Here is a 22,712-nt window from a genome sequence, read left to right on the forward strand (position 1 = left end):
CAATTGATTATGGATAACATTTGCAATCTTACTTGTAATTTTTGCTGCTAAATAAATTGCTTCATAAAAGAGAACTCACTTCAGATTATATCTATTGTACTCAGTGGAAGATCTTGGCACCGCAGAGATCATATAAAGAAATCCAATGTGCTCATTTTCACGTACTATTTTGATGATTTGCAAGGGATCTTGAATGTTGGCTTTAATGACTTCTTCCCGGTCGTGGAAATAGTACTTAGGGTAAGTTGAGGAACTAATCTCGTAGAGGCCTCTTCTTCCAGTGCTGGTACGTGACAGTTTAGCAGGAGAGGGGGAGAACGCCTCGGCAGAGGGCCATTGGATCTAAACAAAGCCAGTTTTTTAAAAAATTAGTTTTTTTTGGGGGGGGGGAAACCTATATATGTGACAAAATATTAACCTCCAGGACTAATTACCACACTGCCTAAGATATCTAGGGCTTAAAGGAAAGCAATTTTGAACTGAAAGCTTTCAAACTATTGATCGGCAGTACTCCTCTCAGTACTCCTTGCCCAGATGTCCGTCTCCTTCCCACAAGCACTCCCAGCAACATTTCCCATTGCCTTCTCTTCTCCCTTCACTTAAATGTTTATTACATCAAAATGTTACCAGCTCCCTGGTGTTTATGAGAGCCCACCACTCCCCTTGCTCAGTTGCTCTGTATCTCCCCTGACTGGGGCCTTTCCCTCAACACCCTGCCCATGCCCCCCCCCCCCCACCAGCCCCACTTCTTTCTGACAACCTTGATGCTTTTCGGTGAGTGACATCTTGGACAGCTGTCGTCATAACTCATAATAAACTATTTTTAATGAATGTGACAGATTGTTACATTGAGTATTGGGGATCAGTATTATGTAATAGCCTTGGAGAAGCATATGTGTTATTTTTTTTCGAACTTCCTCCTCTTATTTTATTTATTTTTTTATTGGAGTAAAATTGCTTTACAATGCTGTGTTAGTTTCTGCTGTACAGTGAAGTGAATCAGCTATATGTATACCTATATTCCCTCCCTCTTGGACCTCCCTCCCACCTCCCCCCATCCCGCCCATCTAGGCCATCACAGAGCACCGAGCTGAGCTCCTTGTGCTATACAGCAGGTTTCACTAGCTATCTATTTTACACATGGTAGTGTATTTATGTCAAATATAATCTCCCAATTCATCCCACCCTCCCTTTCCTCCCCGTGTCCACATGTCTGTTCTCTACATCTACGTCTGTATGCCTGCCCTACAAATAGGTTTATCTGTACCATTTTTCTAGATTCCACATATATGCATTAATATACGATATTTGTTTTTCTCTTTCTGGCTTACTTCACTCTATATGATAGACTGTAGGTCCATCCACATCTCTACAAATGACCTAATTTCGTTCCTTTTTGTGGCTGAGTAATATTCCATTGTATATATGTACCACATCTTCTTTATCCATTCATCTATCATTGGACATTTAGGTTGTTTCCATGTCCTGGCTATTGTAAATAGTGCTGCAATGAACACTGGGGTACATGTGTCCTCACATGCACACTGAAATGTGAGAGGCACTGTCTCCAGAACAGGCAATTGAGTTAGTAACATATATGCTTATGCTTCCCGCCCTGTGGGTCCTAAGCATAAGCATATATGTTATTAACTCACAATTAATTGTTTGTTCTGGAGACAGTGCCTCTCACATTTCAGTGTGCATATGAATTACTTGGGTAACCTGTTGAAATGCAGAGTCTGCCAGCCAATCCAAGGTGGAGCCTGAGACTCTGCACTTCTCACTTGCTTCCAGGAGATGCAGATGCTGCTGGCTCCGGACCACGTGTGGAGCCCCAAGGCTAAGTCCCCACGACGTTCACACACTTGAGCTTTGCTCCAATCCCTGGGTCCCACTGTCTGCTCTCAGTGCCGCTCACACTTCTTTGCTCCTCCCCAACAAACTTGGGACAGCATCAAACACGTCTTCTCCTCCTGCCGAGGAGGTTGATAACCGTGTTTGAGGAAATGTGACATCAACTCCAACAGTCATCCCTTTGTCTCTCTGACAGGACTGGCTTTAAGATAAAAGAATCTGTATTGCAGACCTGCTTTGGTGAATAATTGAGGTACATATATAAATGATATCTTTATTGCCTATTAGCAGAGTTAATAGAGGTTGCCATTTCTATAAGAGAGTTATTACCATAAGCTCTGTGGAACAACGTCCCCATAAGATTTGTATTCATAGGGATCATTATTCTCTGATTAAATACCTCATTGAATAGGAGTTTCAGAAGAGAATCCTGGGAATTTCAGAGCTAAAGGACATACATCTTTAAAATCAAAGATAAAATATGCTCCTTTCATTTATTGGGCAGGGATAGCAACAAAGGTACTGTTTTCTTATATAAAAGAAGAGGCCAAACCAGATACCAGAACCAGAGAAAATATATATTGCTTTGTCCCAATGTTTCAACAAGAGCTGTAGTTAACTCTTTTATGAGACAAGAGTATTAATATTTTAACAGGAAATGCATTTATTTTATTTATTATATCTCTTAAAAAGTTGTACTGCATTCTAAGTGAAAGGTTTCTTCAACAATAGGCCTAAACATTTTCATTTTATGTCTAATTGTGTAACTCAGTGGGAAGATGTGATTCAATTTAAACAGTCACATATGTTTGGATTTTGCAGTAGTTGGGGGAGGGAAATAGAGGAAGCATTTATTCATAAATTGTAGAACATCTATCATATTCCTCTATGGTGGATTCCCAGTCCAATCGATAAGTCAATCCTTCTTAATTACCGGAAGCAAAGCCTTCAACTTTCCGTCCTTCTTTCCTTCCTCCCTCCCTCCTTCCCTCCGTCCCTCCCTCCCTCCCTTCCTTCCTTCCTTCCTTCCTTCCTTTCCTTCCTTCATCTCCCAGTAAATCTTACTAGATACATTTCCATTCTGAACTCATTCTGAGAAATCAATACCCAGAAAAATGAACCTCTTCTCAGAATAAATACCCTTCTCCTTTTAAACAGAATATCCCCTTTCTTCCACATTTCCATTCAACCTCTAACTCTTTACTGAGTTCTTCACTTAGTTACAGTTACAGCCAAACATAACCTATAACTTATTCCTTTTCAGCTACTTCCTTCATCCCAGATGTGCACACAATCTCTCTCGTTTTTATTTTTTAAAAATTGTATTGAAGTATAGTTGATTTACAATGTTGTGATAATTTCTGCTGTACAGCAAAGTGATTCAGTTTTACACATATATATTCTTTTTCATATCCTTTTCCATTATGGTTTATCACAGGATATTGAATATAGTTCCCTGTGCTATACAGTAGGACCTTGTTTTATTAATCCTTCCTATATATAATATAATAGTTTGCATAATCTCTTTTTAAAATTCAAGCTCTTGAAACCCACTTTATACCAAATGAGCTAATTAATGTACAATCAGATCTTTCTTGGCCCCACTTAAAATATCTCGTTCTCTCTTTCTACTTCACAGAAACCAAATTAACTGAAGCTATACAATTTCATACAATTTATCATATGATATTCTTTCAGGATAATCTCACCCAAACCCATGGCTCCCAAGGCCATAGCTCTCCCACCTTATTTGCCTTGTTAACTTTCCACTTATTCCTCCGAGCTTAGTGCAGTTCCCTAGGGTAGCTGTTCTTCCACTGATGATCCCCCTGGCCACCAAGTATAAGCATCTCTTCTGCTCAGTTCTCCATTATTTTGTACTTTAAATGATCAGTGAGAGCTCTTATCACACCTCACTGCACTTAAGTGTTTACTTGTTCATTTCCCACCTCCAGATTCTGAAATCCTCGAGGACAGAGCTTGTCCTCAACTCTCAATTTCTAGCACTGCAGCCCAAAGCCTGAAAGACAGACAACTAGCACTGAAAGATCCTCTCAATAAAAAGCTCAGAGAATTCTTGGCTTTATTGGTATTTTTATTGTGGGTGTGTCCTCCACATTTTCTTCCACTTCTGTTCTTTTGTTTAATTATCTACAGGTGTTTACATAAAGCCAGGCTCTAGTGATTTTGCCCCAGAACTACTATTCACTTATTCATTGCAAGGCAACTTCCCCACTCTACAACTCTCACCAATTACAAAAGTTGTCTCTCTAGTTGGTTCAGTTTCCATTTTATTGCCCTTTACCAAGGTCTTCAAAGATTTGGGGGGATAATGATGAAAATTTCATAAAAGTTATAATAACATTCAAAATACTGTTATGTCTTCTTTTAACATGTCTTCTAGAGAAGATCAAAAGACACTATATGAATGCTAAAAGTTTTCCTTTATGATTTTACTCTACTGTCCAAATTTTCCTTAAATAGGAAGAACTGGGAAATACTGTATTACCCCAATCCATTACATAACCTAAGGGGAAAAGATTTTGCCACTATCCTTATGAGTTAAAAGCATGTTAGCAATGCTGTATGAAACAAACATTAAAAAGATCAATTAAGTACTTCAATACTTACCTGTTTTTTCTTTTTCACAGAATCTTCACGCTTGAACTGAACAAGAGATTTGGTAGAACTTCTTTCTTCAGTGCTTCCTGGAGGCTTTAGGACTCCAGAAGTGATTAACTGGTAACGATTCTGCTCATATATGTATTCTGATTTCTTATGATCTTGGTAGGCTTTTAGCACTGGCTTTGGGAAATAAAAAGACATGTTAATCTTTTAAATATTAATGTGAACTTGTTCTTCACTATCTTTGGACTCTATCTCTGTTGGAAATTGATCACCTTCCTGGACTAATTTCCTATCTAAGCCACAATCATTATTAGCAGCTATCATCATTGTCCATGGCCTATTGCTTGACTAAGACTTTTCTACTTGGTTTCCATTAATTCTGCCCTTTAAATACCAATGAATACTTCTAAGGGTGACATTATGACAGAAAGTACACAGAGGCATGAAATCACATACTCACTAATTGTCCAATACAAACCCCCACCATTCACTACAACAGTTACCGTGGGATCATACAGAACTCCCACTCTACCCAAAGGTCACTAATCACTTCCCATAGCCATAACTAATTGAAGATCATCACAAAACCAAACAACCTGACTTTTAAAATGGGCAGAGAATCTGAATAGGCATACTTCCAAAGAGGAAATGCATCTCTAATCATCAGGAAAGTGCAAATCAGAACCACAATGAGATATTACCTCACACCTGTCAGAATGGCTATCATCAAAAATAACACAAATAACAAATGTGGGCGAGGATGTGGAGAAAAGGGAACTTTTGCACATTGTTAGTGGGAATGTAAATTGGTACAGCCACTGTGGAAAACAGTATGGAGTTTCCTCAAAAAATTAAAGAAAAAGAACTACCATATGACCCAGCAATTACACTCCTGGGTATTTATCTGAAGAAAACAAATACAGTAATTCAAAAAGATATATGCACTCCATGTTCACTGCAGCATTATTTACAATTGCCAAGATATGGAAGCAACCTAAGAGCCCATCAATAGATGAATGGATAAAGAAGATGTCTTATATATATATAGTGGACTATTATTCAGCCATTAAAAAGAATAGAATTTTGCTATTTGCAGCAACATGGATGAACCTGGAGGGTATTATGCTAAGTGAAATAAGTGAGACATATGTTACCACTTATATGTAGAATTAAAAAATAAAACACACTAGTGAATATAACAAAAGAAGTAGACTCACAGATATAGAGTGGTTACCAGTGGTGAGAGGGAAGGGAGGAGGGGCAAGGGATGAAGAAATACAAACTACTATGTATAAAATAAATAAGCTACAAGGATATATTGTTCAGCACAAGGAATATAGCCAATATTTTATAATAACTTTAAATGGAGTATAATCTATAAAAATATTGACTCACTATGCTGTACACCTGAAACTAACAAAATATTGTAAATCAACTATACTTCAATAAAAAAAGATCAAGGAAAAAAAGTACTAGATGAAAATATAAGAGGTGAATTTTACAACACTGTTAAGAAAGTCTATCTCTATGCTAAGTAAAGACAGAGAAAGACATATATTGCATGATATCGCTTACATGTGGAATCCAAAAAATACAACAAGCTAGTGAATATAATAAAAAAGCAGACTCAGATATAGAGAACAAACTAGTGGTTACCAGTTGTGGGGGAGGAGCAATATTATAGGGGTTGGGGAGTGGGAGGTATAAACTATTGGGTGTAAGATAGGCTACAAGAATGTATTTTGAAAAGCAGAGAATACAGCTAATATTTTGTAATAACTGTAAATAGATTGTAACCTTCAGTAACACAAACTTCCAATTATAAGATAAATAAGTACTAGGGATGTAAGGTACAAGATGATAAATATAATTAACATTGCTGTATATTACGTATGAAAGTTGTTAAAAGAGTAAATCCTAAGAGTTCTCATTACAAGGAAAATTTTTTCTATTACTTTTATTTTGTATCTATACGAAATGATGGTTGTTCACTAAACTTATCATGATAAACATTTCATGATGCATGTAAGTCACATCACTATGTTGTACATGTTAAACTTATACAGTGCTTTATGTCAATTATATCTCAATAAAACTGGGGAAAAAAGGACAACCAGCTTCTATATGCCAATTTAATGAAAGAACCCTACACCTGCTACGGAAGTACTCATGGCCCCAGAAAATCAAACTTAAGACTCTAGACCTAACTACCAACATATAGGAAATACAAGAACCAGAGAAATATAGGTTAGCTACCACAGTGGGGATACAGTCAACAAAATTAGACTGTGGAACTATATAGAAAAATAACCAAATTTTGCCCATTAAAACTTTTTCCTAAGAAAAAATAAAAGAGTTGATGGGGAACTTACAGACCTAGAGACTTAAGAGAAATGTTAACCAGCTAGTGCATGGATCTTATTTTGATCTAAATTTTAACAAGGATGCTGCAAACAAAATTATTATAAGACAATCAGGGAAATGTGAACATTTTTTAACAGTTTAAATTATTTTAACAGCTCTCCTGAGATATAATAGCTCTCCTGAAATATAATAGACATACATTAAGCTGTATGTATTTAAAGTGTACAATTTGATGTGCTGATATATATATATATATATATATGAAACTGTCAAGAAAATGAAGAGAACCCAACCATGAGCCTTTTCAGGTTCCTTTCCAATACTCCTCCCTAGGCAAATACTGATCTGTTTTCTATCACTATACATTAGTTTGCATTTTCCAGGCCTTTATATAAATGTAATAAAATAGTATGTATTTTTTTGCCCACCATCTTTCAGCATAATTATGCTGAGATTCCTCTATGTTGTTTCATATATCCATAATTCATTTATTTTTAAGGCTGAGTAGTATCCTATAGTGTAGAAACGCCACAATTTATTCATTCACCACTTGAGGGACATGGTGGTCGTTTCCACTTTTGGGCTTTTAAAAACAAAATTGTTGGAGGGGGATCAAGATGGCGGAGTAGGAGGACATGGAGCTTACCTCCAGCCACAAACATATCAAAAATACATCTACATGTGGAACAAGTCTCACAGAAAACCAACGGGAAACTGGCAGAAGAACTCCTATACAACCAAAGCTTCAACAAACTTCTCCACGCAACTGGGTAGGAAGGGGGAAAAGGCGTCGAGACGGAACTGGCGCCCCAGGGAGGGATCAGTAAAGGAGAGAAGGTCCACAAGGGCACACCCTTGCCCTGGAGAGGCCCCTTACTTGCCGGGAGGTCCGCTGGGACAGACATAGGGGCTGGAAAAGCCTAAATTCTACTCCCGATGAGGGTGGGCATGCTGGCTTGCTAACAATCAGGGCAGAGAGAGACCAGTGCTGGCGGCTGCTGCCACACCTCACTTCCCAGTTCAAGGTGCACACCAGATGGGGCCACAGATACTCACAGAGGCAAAGTGCCAAACCTTGGACCAACAGGCCCTGGGAGAGGACTCAATCTACTTGCAGGGAGACAGGCTGGAGGGCCTGGGGTGTGGATCGGACCGAACCTTGGAGTCCATTGTCGGCACTCACATGCAGAGTTTGTCAGCATGCACACTAAGTGGTGCCACAGAAACTCACAGTAGCTGGGCGCTGAGTCTCTGGTGGACGGGCCCTGGGCAGGAGTACACAGCTGTTCTTTTGTGTCTGGCAGAAGCGCTCCGGCCCCGCCCACTCTACACTGCAGCTTGGAGCTGGATCTGCGGCTGACAGGTCCTGGGAGAGGCTGGCCACAGAGGCAGCCCAGGTTTCAGGTGGCAGCACGACCACCTAGATTCCTGCAGCCACAGCACCCCGGCCCCAGCCCCAGCCCACTCCACAGCACAGCCTAGCAGTAGGTCTGGGACAAACACACGGAGAAAGAGATGTGACCATGGGCTGCTTCTGGATGGAACCACGCCACCTGCACAAGCAGTCCATAGGGTCACTGTGACCACATGGACCTCACTTGCTTTAGAAATTACCTCCTGTGGGGCAGGGCATGCACTTGTCGATGAAAAATTAATCAGTCGATCTAAGAAAGAAATGGAAAATTTTATTCAAGCCAAATTTGAGGATTACAGTCAGGAAAGAGCACCCCAGAAAGCTCTGAGAACTGTTCCACCTGTTAGAAGTCAAGGCACAGTTATATAAATTTTTTTGAGAAAGAGGGCTATACATCAAATGACATTTTGTTGGTAGTTTAAATGATCCAGATCTAAGCATCATTGTGGTGGGTCATGTGACCCTGTACAAGATCAAGAAGGAATGTTATCTTTTAAGGAGTTGTCTTATTGATGCTGGGAGAATGTTGCTCTTTAAGGCTGAGCAGGTATTCCTGCTGATGGGGAAGGTTTTGTTGATGCATAATGCAGAAACACAAGCATCGTGGGGGAAGAGAGCATGCCAAAGTGCAGAGAAGAATTTTTTATGTTTAAATTTTTCTTGTCTTGCCATAAAATATGAATTTTATTTCACACACTCAAGGGCAATGGATCCTGATCAAACCCAACCCTCAGGGCTTCTACTCCAACAACTGGGGAGCAGACCCTGCCCCAACAGGGCTGTGACAGCCATTGAAGCAAAGAGGAGGTCTCATCTGACATCCAGCACAGGCTCTGGAGACCACAACATCAATCATACCTACTATCAAGGGATAATGGCCAGCACACTATGAGGAAAGATGTGGCTGTCATTCATACCAAACCCAGCCACTGCACCAAAAATACTGGACTCACACAGCCTACACAGGGTCACTCCCACTTAAAAATATCCCTTCATACACCACAGTAGGTAAGTGCTTCTCCTGAATTCATAGAGACAGAGAAAGTTTAAGTAAAATGAAAAGGCAGAGGAACTACTCCCAATTAGAAGAACAAGAGAAATCTCCTGAAAGAACAAATAATGAAGCAGACCTCACCAGACTGTTAGACCACAAGTTCAAAAAGGAGATAATAAAAATGCTAAAGGAATTAAGAAAGATGATTGATAGAAATGCAGACCACTGTAACAAGGAACTAGAAACTGTAAAGACAAACCAATCAAAATTAGACAACTCAATTGGTGAAATAAAAACCAATCTAGAAGCAATAAATAGCACACTAAATAACAAAGAAGAATGAATAAGTGACCTGGAAGATAGAATAATGGAAATCACCCAATCAGAACAGCAGACAGAAATAGAAATGAAGAAAAAAGAAAGTAACACATGAGATATAGAGAGTAATATGAAGGATGCCAACCTAAGCATAATAGAGGTTCCAGAAGGAGAAGAGAGAGAAAAGAGGATCAAAAATGTATTTGAAGAATTTATGACTGAAAACTTCCCAAACCTAAAGAAGGAAACAGATATCCAGGTACAGGAAGAACAGAGGGTCCTATACAAGATAAACCCAAACAGATCCCCACCAAGACATATCATAATTAAAATGGTGAGAATTAAAGATAAAGATAGGATTCTAAAGGCAGTTACAAGGGAAGCCATTTACCACAAACCCACAGACAACTTAATACTCAACCGTGAAAAGCTGAAAGTCTTTCTGCTAAATTCAGGAACAAGACGAGGATGCCCATTCTCACCACTTCTATCACAGTATTGGAAGTCTTAGCCACAGCAATCAGACAAGAAAAAGAAATAAAAGGTATCCAAATTGGAAGGAAAGAGGTAAAACTGTCACTCTTTGCAGATGACATGATATGCAATAGAGAGAACCCTAAAATCTCCATACAAAAACTATTAGTGCTAATAAATGAATTCAGCAAGGTAGAAGGATACAAGATTAACATATAGAAATCTGTTGCATTTCTTTACACTAATAATGAAATATCAGAAACAGAAAGTAAGAAAACAATCCTGTTTAAAACTGCATCAAAAAAATAAAATCCCTAGGAATAAACTTAACTAAGGAGGTGAAAGACCTATATACTAAAAACTATAAAACATTCATAAAGGAAATGGAAAGATAGCCCATGCTCTTGGATTGGAAGAATTAATATTGTTAAAATGGCCATACTACCCAAAACAATCTACAGACTTAATGTGATCCCTATCAAAATACCCATGACATTTTTCACAGAACTAGAACAAATAATCATAAAATTTATATGGAAACACAAAAGACTGAGAATTGCCAAAGCAATCCTGAGGAGAAAGAACAAATCTGGAGACAACACCCTTCCAGACTTCAGACAATATTACAAAGCTACAGTATAAAAAACAATGTGGCACTGGCACAAAAACAGACATATAGATCAATGGAAAAGAATAGAGAGCCCAGAAATAAACCTACCAAATAAACCTATAGTCAATTAATCTACGACAAAGGAGGCAAGAATATACAATGAAGAAAAGACAGTCTCTTCAACAAATAGTGTTGGGAAAGCTGGACAGCTACATGTAAATCAATGAAATTAGAACACTCCCTCACACTATATACAAAAATAAACTCAAAATGGTTTAAAGACCTAAATATAAGACATGATACCATAAAACACCTAGGAGAGAACATAGGCAAAACATTCTCTGACATAAATCTTAGCAATGTTTTCTTAGATTAGTCTCACAAGGCAAAATGAATAAAAGCAAAAATAAACAAATTGGACCTAATCAAACTTAAAAGCTTTTGCACAGCAAGGGAAACCATAAACAAAATGAAAAAACAACCTATGGAATAGGAGAAAATATTTGCAAATAATATCCAAAATATACAAACAGCTCATAAAGCTTAATATTGAAAAACCAAACAACCAAATCAAAACATGGGCAGAAGACCTAAATAGACACTTCTACAAAGAAGACATACAGATGGCCAACAGGCATATGAAAAGATGCTCAACATCACTAATTATTAGAGAAATGCTTATCAAAACCACAATAAGGTATCACCTCACACCAGTAAGAATGGCTATCATCAAAAAGCCTACAACTACATGAGTAGCTGTACTCATGGCTATTATTTACTAAAGAAAAAGGGGAAAACAATTAAAATTAACAAAGGGAAAAGGTGTATGGGACAAAGTCTGGGGGAAACCAAGCAACTTTTCATGGGCACTCTTCCAGTGGAATCCATATTTGTATAGGCTTATACCTGGACTCTCTATTGTGTTCCATCAGTCTATTTGTCTATCTTGACACCAATACTACAATGTCTTAATTATTGTAGTTTAATGGTAAGTACTGAAATCAGGAGCATTAGACTTTAAACTTTGATCTTCTCTTTCAAAGTTGTTTTGGTTGTTCTAAGTCCTTTGCATTTTTCTACGAATTTTAGAATCAGCTTGTCAATTTCTACCAAAAAGGAGAAATACTGCTGGGACCTTGATTGGAATTGCATTAAATTTATAGATCAATTTGAGGAGGACTGACATCTTGAAAATATTGAGTCTTCTAAACTACAAACACAGTATCATTCTTCATTTAGAGCTTCTTTAATTTCTCTGTTATATTTTGTAGTATTCATTCTTCAGGCCTTGCACATTCTCATTAGATTTACCCTCAATTCATACTTTGTTGCTATTGTAAATAGTATTTTTATTTAATTTAAATTTCAAATTGCTCATACATAGACGTGCAACTAGTTTTTTATACTATTTTATATTCTGTATCCTTGCTAACCTCATTATCAGTTCTAGTAACTTTTTCATAGCTTTCACTGGATTTTCCAAATAGATGATCATGTTCTTTGTGAAGGAAAATTTTTACTTCTTCCTTTCTAATCTGGGTTCCTTTTATCTCTTTTCCTTACCTTACTGCAATGGCTACCACCTCTAATACATTGTTAAACAGAAATGCTGGGAGCAGACATCCTTATTTGTTCATAATTTTTCACCATTAAGTCTGAGGTTAGGTGTAGGTTGTTCATGGATGACCCTTACTCACTTGAGGAAGGTCTCTTCTACTCCTAATTTGCTGAGAGTTTTATCAGGAATGGGTGGTGGATTTTGTCAAAGGATTTATCTACATCTATTGATATAATCATGTTTTTTTTCCCAGTGGGGTAATATGGTGAATTACAGTGATTGCTTTTTAAATAGTTAATTCTCTACATTCCTGAGATAAATCCCACTGGCAATGATATATTATATAGTTGGGTTCAAATTCCCAAAATTTTGTTTATAGTTTTTTTAAAATAACAATATTAACTACCATTTATTGAGCTTCTTCTATGTGACAAAACTTTAACACCCATTAATCTTTACAGCAAATGTGTTAGAAGAGTACTATTATTTGAATATTATTTTATTTTTTATTGAGACATAATTGATATATAACATTATATTAGTTTGTGTACAACATATGTATATGTTGCAAAATGATCACCACAATAAATCTAGTTAACATCCATCATCACACATAGTTACACTTTTTTTCTTCTTTTTTTTTTTTTTTTGCAGTACGCAGGCCTCTCACTGTTGTGGCCTCTCCCATTGCGGAGCACAGGCTGTGGACGCGCAGGCTCAGCAGCCATGGCTTATGGGACCAGCCACTCCGCGGCATGTGGGATCTTCCCTGACCAGGGCACAAACCCGTGTCCCCTGCATCAGCAGGCGGACTCTCAACCACTGTGCCACCAGGGAAGCCCCACTTTTTTTCTTATAATAAGAATTTTTAAGATATTCTCTCTTAGCAACCTTAAAATATACAATAGAGTATTATTAACTATAGTCAGCATGCTGTACATTATATCCCCAGGACGTCATTTATTTTATAACTGGAAGTTTGTACTTTTTGACCCCCTTCACTCATTTCATCCACCCCACCCCCTCAACCGGTTCTCTGGCAAACACCTATCTGTTCTCTGATTCTATGAGTTCAGTTTTCATTTTCTTTAGATTCCACATGTGAGATCATACAGTATTCGTCTTTCTTTGTCTGACTTATTTCACCTAGCATAACGCCTTCAAGGTCCATCCATGTTGTTGCAAATGGCAAGATTTCCTTCTTTTTATGGCTGAATAATATTCTATTGTGTGTATATATACTACATTTTCTTTATCTGTTTTTACACTGATGGACACATAGGTTGTTTCCATGTCTTGGGTATTGTAAATAATGCTGTAATGAATATGGGGTGCAATTATACGTATCTATAAGTATCTTTTTGAGCTAGTATTTTTATTTCTTTCAGATAAATGCCCAGAAGTATGACTGCTGGATCACATTTTTAATTTTTTCAGGACACTTCATATTGTTTTCCATAGTGACTGCACCAATTTATATACATTCCTATCAACAGTACACAAGGATTCCCTTTTCTCCACATCCTTGCAAACATTTCCTATTTCTTGTCTTTTTGATAATAGCCTTTCTAACAGGTGTGAGGCGATACCTCATTGTGGTTATGATTCACATTTCCCTGATGATCAGTGAGGTTGAGCACATTTTCATGAATCTGTTGGCCATCTGTATGTCTTCTTTGGAAAAACGTCTATTCAGGTCCTCTGCCCATCTTTAAAATTTTTTTTTTTTAAACATCCTTGCTTTCCTTTTTTTAAAAAACAATATTTATTTACTTTTGGCTGTGTTGGGTCTTTGTTTCTGTGTGTGGGCTTTCTCTAGTTGCGGCGAGCGGGGGCCACTCTTCATCGCGGTGCGTGGGCCTCTCACTGTCACGGCCTCTCTTGTTGCGGAGCGCAGACTCCAGATGCGCAGGCTCAGTAGTTGTGGCTCATGGGCCCAGTTGCTCCGTGGCATGTGGGATCTTCCCAGACCAGGGTTCGAACCCGTGTCCCCTGCATTGGCAGGCAGATTCTCAACCACTGTGCCACCAGGGAAGCCCCATTTTTAAAATTTGATTGTTTTATGAGTTGTATGAATTCCTTATATATTCTGGATTATAACCTCATATCCGATATATGATTTGCAAATAGTTTCTTCCAGAGGTTGCCTTTTCATTTTGTTGAAGGTTTACTTTGTTGTGCAGAAGCCTTTTAGTTTTATGTAGTCCCGCTTGTTTATTTTGCTTTTGTTACCTTTGCTTTTGTAGTTTTTAATAAATTTTAAAATTTTTTATTGAAGTATAGTTAATTTACAATATTGTGTTAGATTCAGGCATACATCACAGTGATTCAGTTATACATTGAGCATAGTTCTCTGTGCTATATGGTAGGCCCTTGTTGGTTATCTACCTTATATATAGTAGTGTGTACATGTTAATATCAACCTCTCAATTTAGCCCTCCCCCGACCACCACCCCCCGCTTTCCCCTTTGGTAACCGTGAATTTGTTTTATGTCTGTGAGTCTCTTTCTCTTTTGGAAATAAGTTCATTTGTGTGTGTATATATATATATATATATATATATATATATATACTCTCTCTCTCTCTCTCTCTCTCTCTCTCTATATATATATATATATATAGAGAGAGAGAGAGAGAGAGAGAGAGAGAGAGAGGGAGAGAGAGAGGGAGAGACAGAGAGACAGAGAGAGTCCACATATAAGGCATATTATATGATATTCATCTTTGGCTTATTTCACTTAGTGTGATAATCTCCAGGTCCATCCATGTTGCTGCAAATGGCATTATTTCATTCTTTTTTATGGCTGAGTAATATACCATTGTATATATGTACCACATCTTCTTTATCCATTCATCTGTTGATGGATATTTAGGTAGATTCCATGTCTTGGCTATTGTAAATAGTGCTGCAATGAACACTGGGATGCATGTATTTTTTCGAATTATGGTTTTCTCCAGATATATGCCCAGGAGTGGGGCTGCAGGATCATATGGTAGCTTTATTTTTAGTTTTTTAAGGAACCTCCATACTGTTCTCCATAGGAGTTGTACCAATTTACATTCCCAGCACCATTTATTGAAGAGACTCTTTTTCCTCTATTGTATAGTCTTGCCTCCTTTGTTGTAGGTTAATTGACCATAGGTGTATGGGTTTAGTTCTGTGAAAAATGCCATTGGTGATTGGATAGGGATTGCATTAAATCTGTAGATTGCATTGGGTAGTGTAGTCATTTTGACAATATTGATTCTTCCCAAGAACACGGTATATCTTTCCATCTGTTTATGTCATCTTTGATTTCTTTCATCAGCATCTTATAGTTTTTGGAGTACCGGTCTTTTGCTTCCTTTGGTAGGTTTATTCCTAGGTATTTTATTATTTTTGATGCGATGGTAAATGGGATTGTTTCCTTAATTTCTCTTTCTGGTCTTTCATTGTTGGTATATATAAATGCAACAGATTTCTGTATATTAATTTTTGTTACCTTTGCTTTTGATGTCAAATCCAAAAAATCATTGCCAAGACTGATCTCAAGAAGCTTACAACCTATGTTTTCTTCTAGAAGTTTTATAGTTTCAGGTCTTCTGTTCCAATGTTTAATTCATTTTCAGTTAGCTTTTGTGTATGGTGTAAGTTAGTGGTCCAGTTTTATTTTTCCATGTGACTGTTCAGTTTTCCCAATACCATTTATTGAAAAGACTGTCCTTTCTCCATTGTATATTCCTGGCTCCTTTGTCATAAATTAATTGACCATATATGTATGGATTTATTTCTGGAATCTTTATTTCATTTCATTGATCTATGTGTCTGTTTTATGCCAACTCCATCCTGCCTTGATTACTATAGCTTTGCAATATAGTTTGAAATCAGGACACATGATACCTCCCACTTTGTTCTTCTTTCTCAAAATTGCTTTGGCTATTCAAGATCTTTCATGGTTCCTTCTCAAGATTGCTTTGGCTATTTGGGATCTTTTGTGGTTTCATACAATTTTAGGATTGTTTGTTCCACTCCTGTGAAAAATATCATTGGAATTCTTAGAGAGATTTCATTGAATCTGTAGATTGTTTTGGGTAGTATCAGCATTTTAGCAACATTAATTATTCCAATCCATGAGCACAGAATTTCTTTCCGTTTATGTCTTCCTTGATTTCTTTTGTCAACATCTTAGAGTTTTCAGTGTACAGGTATTTTCACCTCCTTGGTTATGTTTATTCCTAGGTATTTCCTGCTTTTTTATGCAACTGTAAATGGGATTGTTTTCTTAATTTCTCTTTCTGATAGTTCATTATTAGTGTATAGAAATGTAACAGATTTCTGTATTTTGACTTTGTTTTCTGCACATTTACTGAATTTATTTATGAGTTCTAATAGCTTTTTGGTGATCTCTTTAGGGTTCTCTATATGTAGTATCATGTCATTCACAAAGAGCAACAGTTTTACTTCTTCCTTTCCAATTTGGATGCCTTTTATCTCTTTTTCTTGCCTTTTATCTCTTTTTTCTTGTCTTATCCTAGTGCTGTGGCTAGGATTTTTTAATACTATGTTGAATGAAAGTGTTGAGAGTGGGCATTCTTGTCTTGTTCCTGATCTTAGAGGAAAAGCTTTCAGCTTTTCACTGTTGAGTATTATGTTAGTGATATACTAACATAATACTATGTTATATTTGGCTTTGTCATATATGGCCTTTATTATGTTGTTGTATGTCCCCTCTTAATCCACTTTGTTGAGAATTTTTATCATAAATGGATGTTGAATTTTATCAAAAGCTTTTTCTGCATCTATCGAGAGGATCATATGATTTTTATCCTTTGTTTTGTCGATGTGGTGTATCATGCTGATTGATTTGTGGATATTGAACCATCCTTGCTTCCCTGGAACAAATCCCACTTGATCATGGTGTAAGCTCCTTTTAAGGTGTTATTGAGTTCTGTTTGTTAATATTTTGTTGAGGATTTCTGCATCTATGTTTGTCAGGGATATTGGCCTGCAATTTTCTTTTCTTGTGGTATCCTTGTCTAGTTTTGGCTTCAGGGTAATGCTGGCCTTATTAAATGAATTTGGAGGAGTTCCCTCCTCTTCTGTTTTTTGGAAGAGTTTGAGAAGGATTGGTATTAATTCTTTAATATTTGGTAAAATTCACCAGTGAAGCCATCTAGTCCTGGACTTTTGTTGGTTGGGAGGTTTTTGATGACTGATTCAATCTCCTTCCTGTAATCAGTTTGTTCAAATTTTCTATTTCTTCATGATTCAATCTTGGTTGGTTGTATGTTGCTAGGAATGTATCCATTTCTTTTAGGTTGTCCAATTTATTGGCACATATTTGTTCATAGCAGTCTCTTATGATCCTTCATATTTTGTGGTATCAGTTGTAACATCTAAAATTTCATTTCTGATTTTATTTGAGTCCTCTTTTTCTTTTTTTTCCTTGATAAGTCTAGCTAAAGTCTTGTCTATTTTGTTTATCTTTCAAAGAACCAGCTCTTAGTTTCACTGAATTTCATTGATCTTTTCTATTGTTCTTTCAGTGTCTATCTCCTTTATTTCCATTCTGATCTTTGTTATTTCCTTTTTTCTATTCATTTTTGGCTTTGATTGTTCTTCCATTTCTAGTTCCTTGAGGTGTAAAGTTAGGTTGCTTATTTAAGTTATTTCTTGTTTCTTAATGTAGGCATTTATCCCTATAAAATTCCCTCTTAGAACCACTTTTGCTGCATCCCATAAGTGTTGATATGTTGTATTTCCATTTTCATTTGTCTTAAAGTATTTTTTAATTTTTCTTTTGGTTTCTTCTTTGATCCAATTTTCCTTGACCAAATTTGTGAATTTTCCAATTTTCTTCTTGTAATTGATTTCTAGTTTCATACTACTGTGGTCAGAAAAGATGCTTGATATGATTTCAGTCTTCTTAAATTTATTAAGACTTGTGCTGTTGCCTAACATATAATCCATCCTGGAGAATGTTCCATGTGCACTTGAGAAGAAAGTGTATTCTGTTGCTTTTGCATGGAATTTCTATATACGTCTCTTAAGTCCATTAGTTCAAACTTGTCATTTAAGGGCAATGTTCCCTTATTGATTTTTTAGTCGGGATGATTTTTCCATTGATGAAAGAAGGGTGTTAAAGTCCCCTACTAATATTGTATTGCTGTCTCTTGGTCCCTTTAGATCTGTATTTGCTTTATATATTTAGGTGCCCCTATATTGGGTGCATATTTACAAACATTATATCCTCTTGTTGGATTGACCCCTACATCATTATATAATGATCTTGTCTCTTATTACAGTCTTTGTCTTAAAGTCTATTTTGTCTGATATAAGTATAGCTACCCCAGCTTTCTTTTGGTTTTATTTGCATGGAATACCTTTTTCATCCCTTCACTTTCAATCTGTGTGTACCCTTACATCTCTAGTGAGTCTCTTGTAGGCAGCATGTAGATGCCTATAAGAGATTTAAAATGGATGGGTCTATTTAAAAAAATCTAATCAGCTAGTCTGTGTCTTTTGATTGGAGAATTTAGTCTATTTACATTTAAAGTAATTATTGATATGTATGTACTTATTGCCATTTTGTAAATTATGCTCTGGCTCTTTTATGATTCTTTTGCTCCTTTTTTCTTCTCTTGCTCTCTTCCTTTTAGATTTGATAATATTCTTCAGTAGTTCAGTAGCTTAGATTCTTTTCTCTTTATCTTCTGTGTATCTACTATAGGTTTTTGCTTTGTAGTTACCATGAGACTCACTTAAAAAAACTTATATTTGTAATGATTTAAGTTGATAATAACTTAAACTTGAATGCATTCTAAAGCTCTCCATTTTATCCCCCCCCTACACATTTTATGTTTTTGATGTTATAATTTACATCTTTTTATCTTGTGTATTCATAAAAAATTATGTAAAATATGTATTTTTGTGTGTGTATTTATCCATTTATATAAAATTAAGCATGGAGAAAAGCAAGAAAGGATGTACATCAGATTGTTGTTAATGATAGATACTATAGAAATGGGGGTCAGAGATTGGAGAATTGAAGGTAAGGAAAAATGTAAAAGAAGAAGAGTGGGAGAGGGAAAGAAAGAGGGAAGAGAAGAAGAGAGAGAGGAGAAGGAAGGTGGGGAGGTGGGCATAGGAGGAGGAGAAAAGAACAAAGAAGGGGAGGGGAGGAGAGGGGAAGGATGGCAATGATAAAAAGAACAAACATAGTATTACTAACTCTGTCAGAACAAATCAAACTACATGTACCTATACACATGAAATTAGTCTCTTGAATACTAAGCTACTCTCTCCATGTGGTAGAAATTTATGTCATTTTCACTTTATTCCTTAGTATTTTTAATATTGCAGAACTACTATATTCATGTATTTGTTATATTGTTCCAGTCACCTACTACATAATAAAATGCTCCAAACTTTGTAACTTAAAACAGAACAACAACATTTATTTTGCTTAAAAATCTACCATGTAGGTAGAGCTCAGTGAGGACAGCTTGCCTCTGCTCCACTTGACATCAGCTGAGGCAGCTCAAGGGCTGGGGATTGTAATCTCTGAAGGCTTGTCCATTCACAGTCTGGCAGGTGATAAAGGCTATAGTCTGGGACTCATTCAGATGACATCTCCTCAGGGAGACCTTTGTAGTCACCCAATCTAAAGTAGCCTGCTGTTTGTCTTGACCACATTCCCTATATTATTTTCTTAACAGCACCTATCATTAGATGACGTTCTTCAATTTAATTATTTAGGATTACTAGAATGTCAACAGGGATCTGTTCTCCCTTGTTCACTGTTGTATCCCCAGAGCATGACTCAGAGCCTGGCATGTAGTAGGCGTTGAATTCAATATACATAAATTTATCACACTGATGTCAAACAGAACTACTTTAATCATCAAGGGTTAATTATACACTTTTGCCACATGAAGGTAAACCCGCCAGAAAGAAACAAGTGTAAAAGGTTTAATACTAATTCCATGGGAAAAAAATAGTAGAGAGGCCCCCAAACTCCCCACAATGCATAGTGCAGGCACACTGCTCTCTGGAGAAGAGAGCAGCTGCAGGTAGTGCCATACCCACCTTGCAAATGGAAGTTCAGTGTCAACAACATCTGTTACTTTGCATTTTCTGTTAATCAGAATTGCAATTGGCTGTGTAGTTTTCTTTGCATTTAAGATGTTAATTTGTTTATCAAAAATTTTGAATTAATCCCTAGGTAAACCGTTTTTCACATAAAGTAACATTAAAATAAAAATAACAAATGAGCACTATGGACCTTCAAGAATGTTTTCCTCCAGCATGAATCAGTACCTAAATTTGAGAAGCAATGGAATAAGGGTTAACGTCCATAATATATATGTATATATATGTTTTTATTATTTATTTTTTTTAATTAAAATATAGTTGATTTACAATATCATGTTAATTTCAGGTATACAGCACAGTGATTCAGTTACACATATATACATTATATATATATGTTTTTAAAAACCTCAGAAACTGATAGGAAAAAAGCAAACAATCTAATTTTAAAGTAGACAGTGATTATGAACAGAATCCACGAAATAAGTTACATACATGCCAATGAATGAATGAAAATACAATTAACTTCATTAATAAGATGTGATGCCATTTTAACTTATCAGTCTAGCAAAAATAAGAGAACTGATAGCGTCAGTTTTGGCAAAGATGTAGGTAAGCAGGACCTCTTATACATCGTAGGTGCAAAGGTAAACCTTTCAGCACAATTGGGCAATAGTTTTCAAAATTAAAATGTACATATTCTATGACCTACAAAATGCCACTTCTGAAAATCCATTTTTATCTGTACAAAGGCAGTCATTCAATGCAGCATTATCTGCAATAGCAAAATAATAACAACAACAAAATGAAAAGGAAATAACCAGAACTCCTTTTAGGAGAACAATTAATGGGTACTCTATCATGGCACATCCATGCAACAAAACACAGTGCAGCTGTTAGAAAAGATACCTCTGGGGCTTCCCTGGTGGCGCAGTGGTTGAGAATCTGCCTGCCAATGCAGGGGACACGGGTTCAAGCCCTGGTCTGGGAGGATCCCAAATGCCGCGGAGCAACTGGGCCCGTGAGTCACAACTACTGAGCCTGCGCGTCTGGAGCCTACGCTCCGCAACAAGAGAGGCCGTGACAGTGAGAGGCCCGCGCACCGCGATGAAGAGTGGCCCCCACTTGCCACAACTAGAGAAAGCCCTCGCACAGAAATGAAGACCCAACACAGCAAAAATAAATAAATTAATTAATAAACTTCTATCCCCAACATCTTCTATTAAAAAAAAAAAAGAAGATACCTCTGTATGCACAAATTGGAAAGACTTCCATATGTTTTAGTGAAATCAGTACTTTGAAGATCAGTATGTACTGTATAATCTTTCTTTAAAGCTATATGTTTATACACCAACACATACATATATATATATATATATATACACATATATATTTGAATAAACATATAAAACAGCCTGAAAGGCAACCACTAACAACAGGAGTTAACATCTGAAGGTCCGAGTGAGGACTTTCACTTTTCACTTTTTTATGCACTTTCACTGCTCTTTTACATGGATATATAATTATCCAAGGGCATAAATGGATTCTTAAAACTATTTTCAGACATGTACAAAATTTTCCAGGACACTAGGCATTTACTTTAAAAATAATAAAATTATGTAATTATATATATTACTCTTACTGAAGTTCCTAGTATCAAACGGTACCCCAGTACCTAAAAGAGCCTTACAGCCTACATAGTTAAGTATCCGTATTGTACATAATGCTAGAGAGAATTTATCTGCTAGAAAACTTTGTTCACCACTGCATCCCACCACCTCAAACAGTATTTAGAGCTCAATAATTTTGAATAAATAAGTGTGTTTACAATTTCATAAACGAGTCTTAACTTTCAGGTTTTCTTTCCTTCTTTGTTAATTAAGAGTCTAGAAATTACTTCCATCCCCCAAAGCAACATCCTCTGTAGCCAAAAGTGGCTAAAATGCTGGTTTTCAAACTTACCAGAGGCTCTAGTTTTATAGGCTGCTGTCGTTTTCTTGTCTTCTCCTGAGCTTTTGTAGTGTGCTTAAATGTCAGGAATTGTGTATCACCTTCATTTTCTGTGGGTGTTACAAAACTCAGTCTTCCCTTTGCTTTTATACTGTTCAGTCTTGTAATCGCAGGGTTTTCCATCAGCTCTCCAATACTTTCCAGGTCCAACTCATTGTCTGAGGCACGAAAAGCCATCTTCACTCCTGGAGAGGGTTTAGGGTCAAGAAAAGAAAAATGAAAAGTAGAGCAAAAGGATTGGGGAAGTAGGGCTAAGTGGAGGGGTTTTAAGAACCACGGAGAGCTGAATTTGCTTATCCCCAAAGAAAACCTATCAAAGTTACCCCATTCTTCCCAAACTGAGGACCTAAACCAGAGGAATGAAAATTCGGAACTATGCCTGGCCTTCTAGAAGCCCCGTAGCTGGGGTGGGACCCA

At 36.8% G+C, this 22,712-nt stretch overlaps 1 protein-coding gene across 1 annotated transcript in view; it reads right to left on the reverse strand.

Annotated features, from left to right (window-relative positions):
* Positions 1-22,472, reverse strand: part of DNAH6 (dynein axonemal heavy chain 6) — a 289,189-nt gene extending 266,717 nt beyond the window's left edge. Inside the window, exons 1-3 of the mRNA XM_060027729.1 lie at positions 22,248-22,472; positions 4,486-4,659; positions 80-342 (exon numbers count right to left, since the gene is read on the reverse strand). Coding sequence (XP_059883712.1) covers positions 80-342; positions 4,486-4,659; positions 22,248-22,472 — 662 coding nt within the window. The remainder of the gene's footprint in view (positions 1-79; positions 343-4,485; positions 4,660-22,247) is intronic.
* Positions 22,473-22,712: the final 240 nt, after the last annotated feature.

This window comes from Delphinus delphis, chromosome 12, assembly GCF_949987515.2.
Source record: "Delphinus delphis chromosome 12, mDelDel1.2, whole genome shotgun sequence".
Lineage (NCBI taxonomy): Eukaryota > Metazoa > Chordata > Mammalia > Artiodactyla > Delphinidae > Delphinus > Delphinus delphis.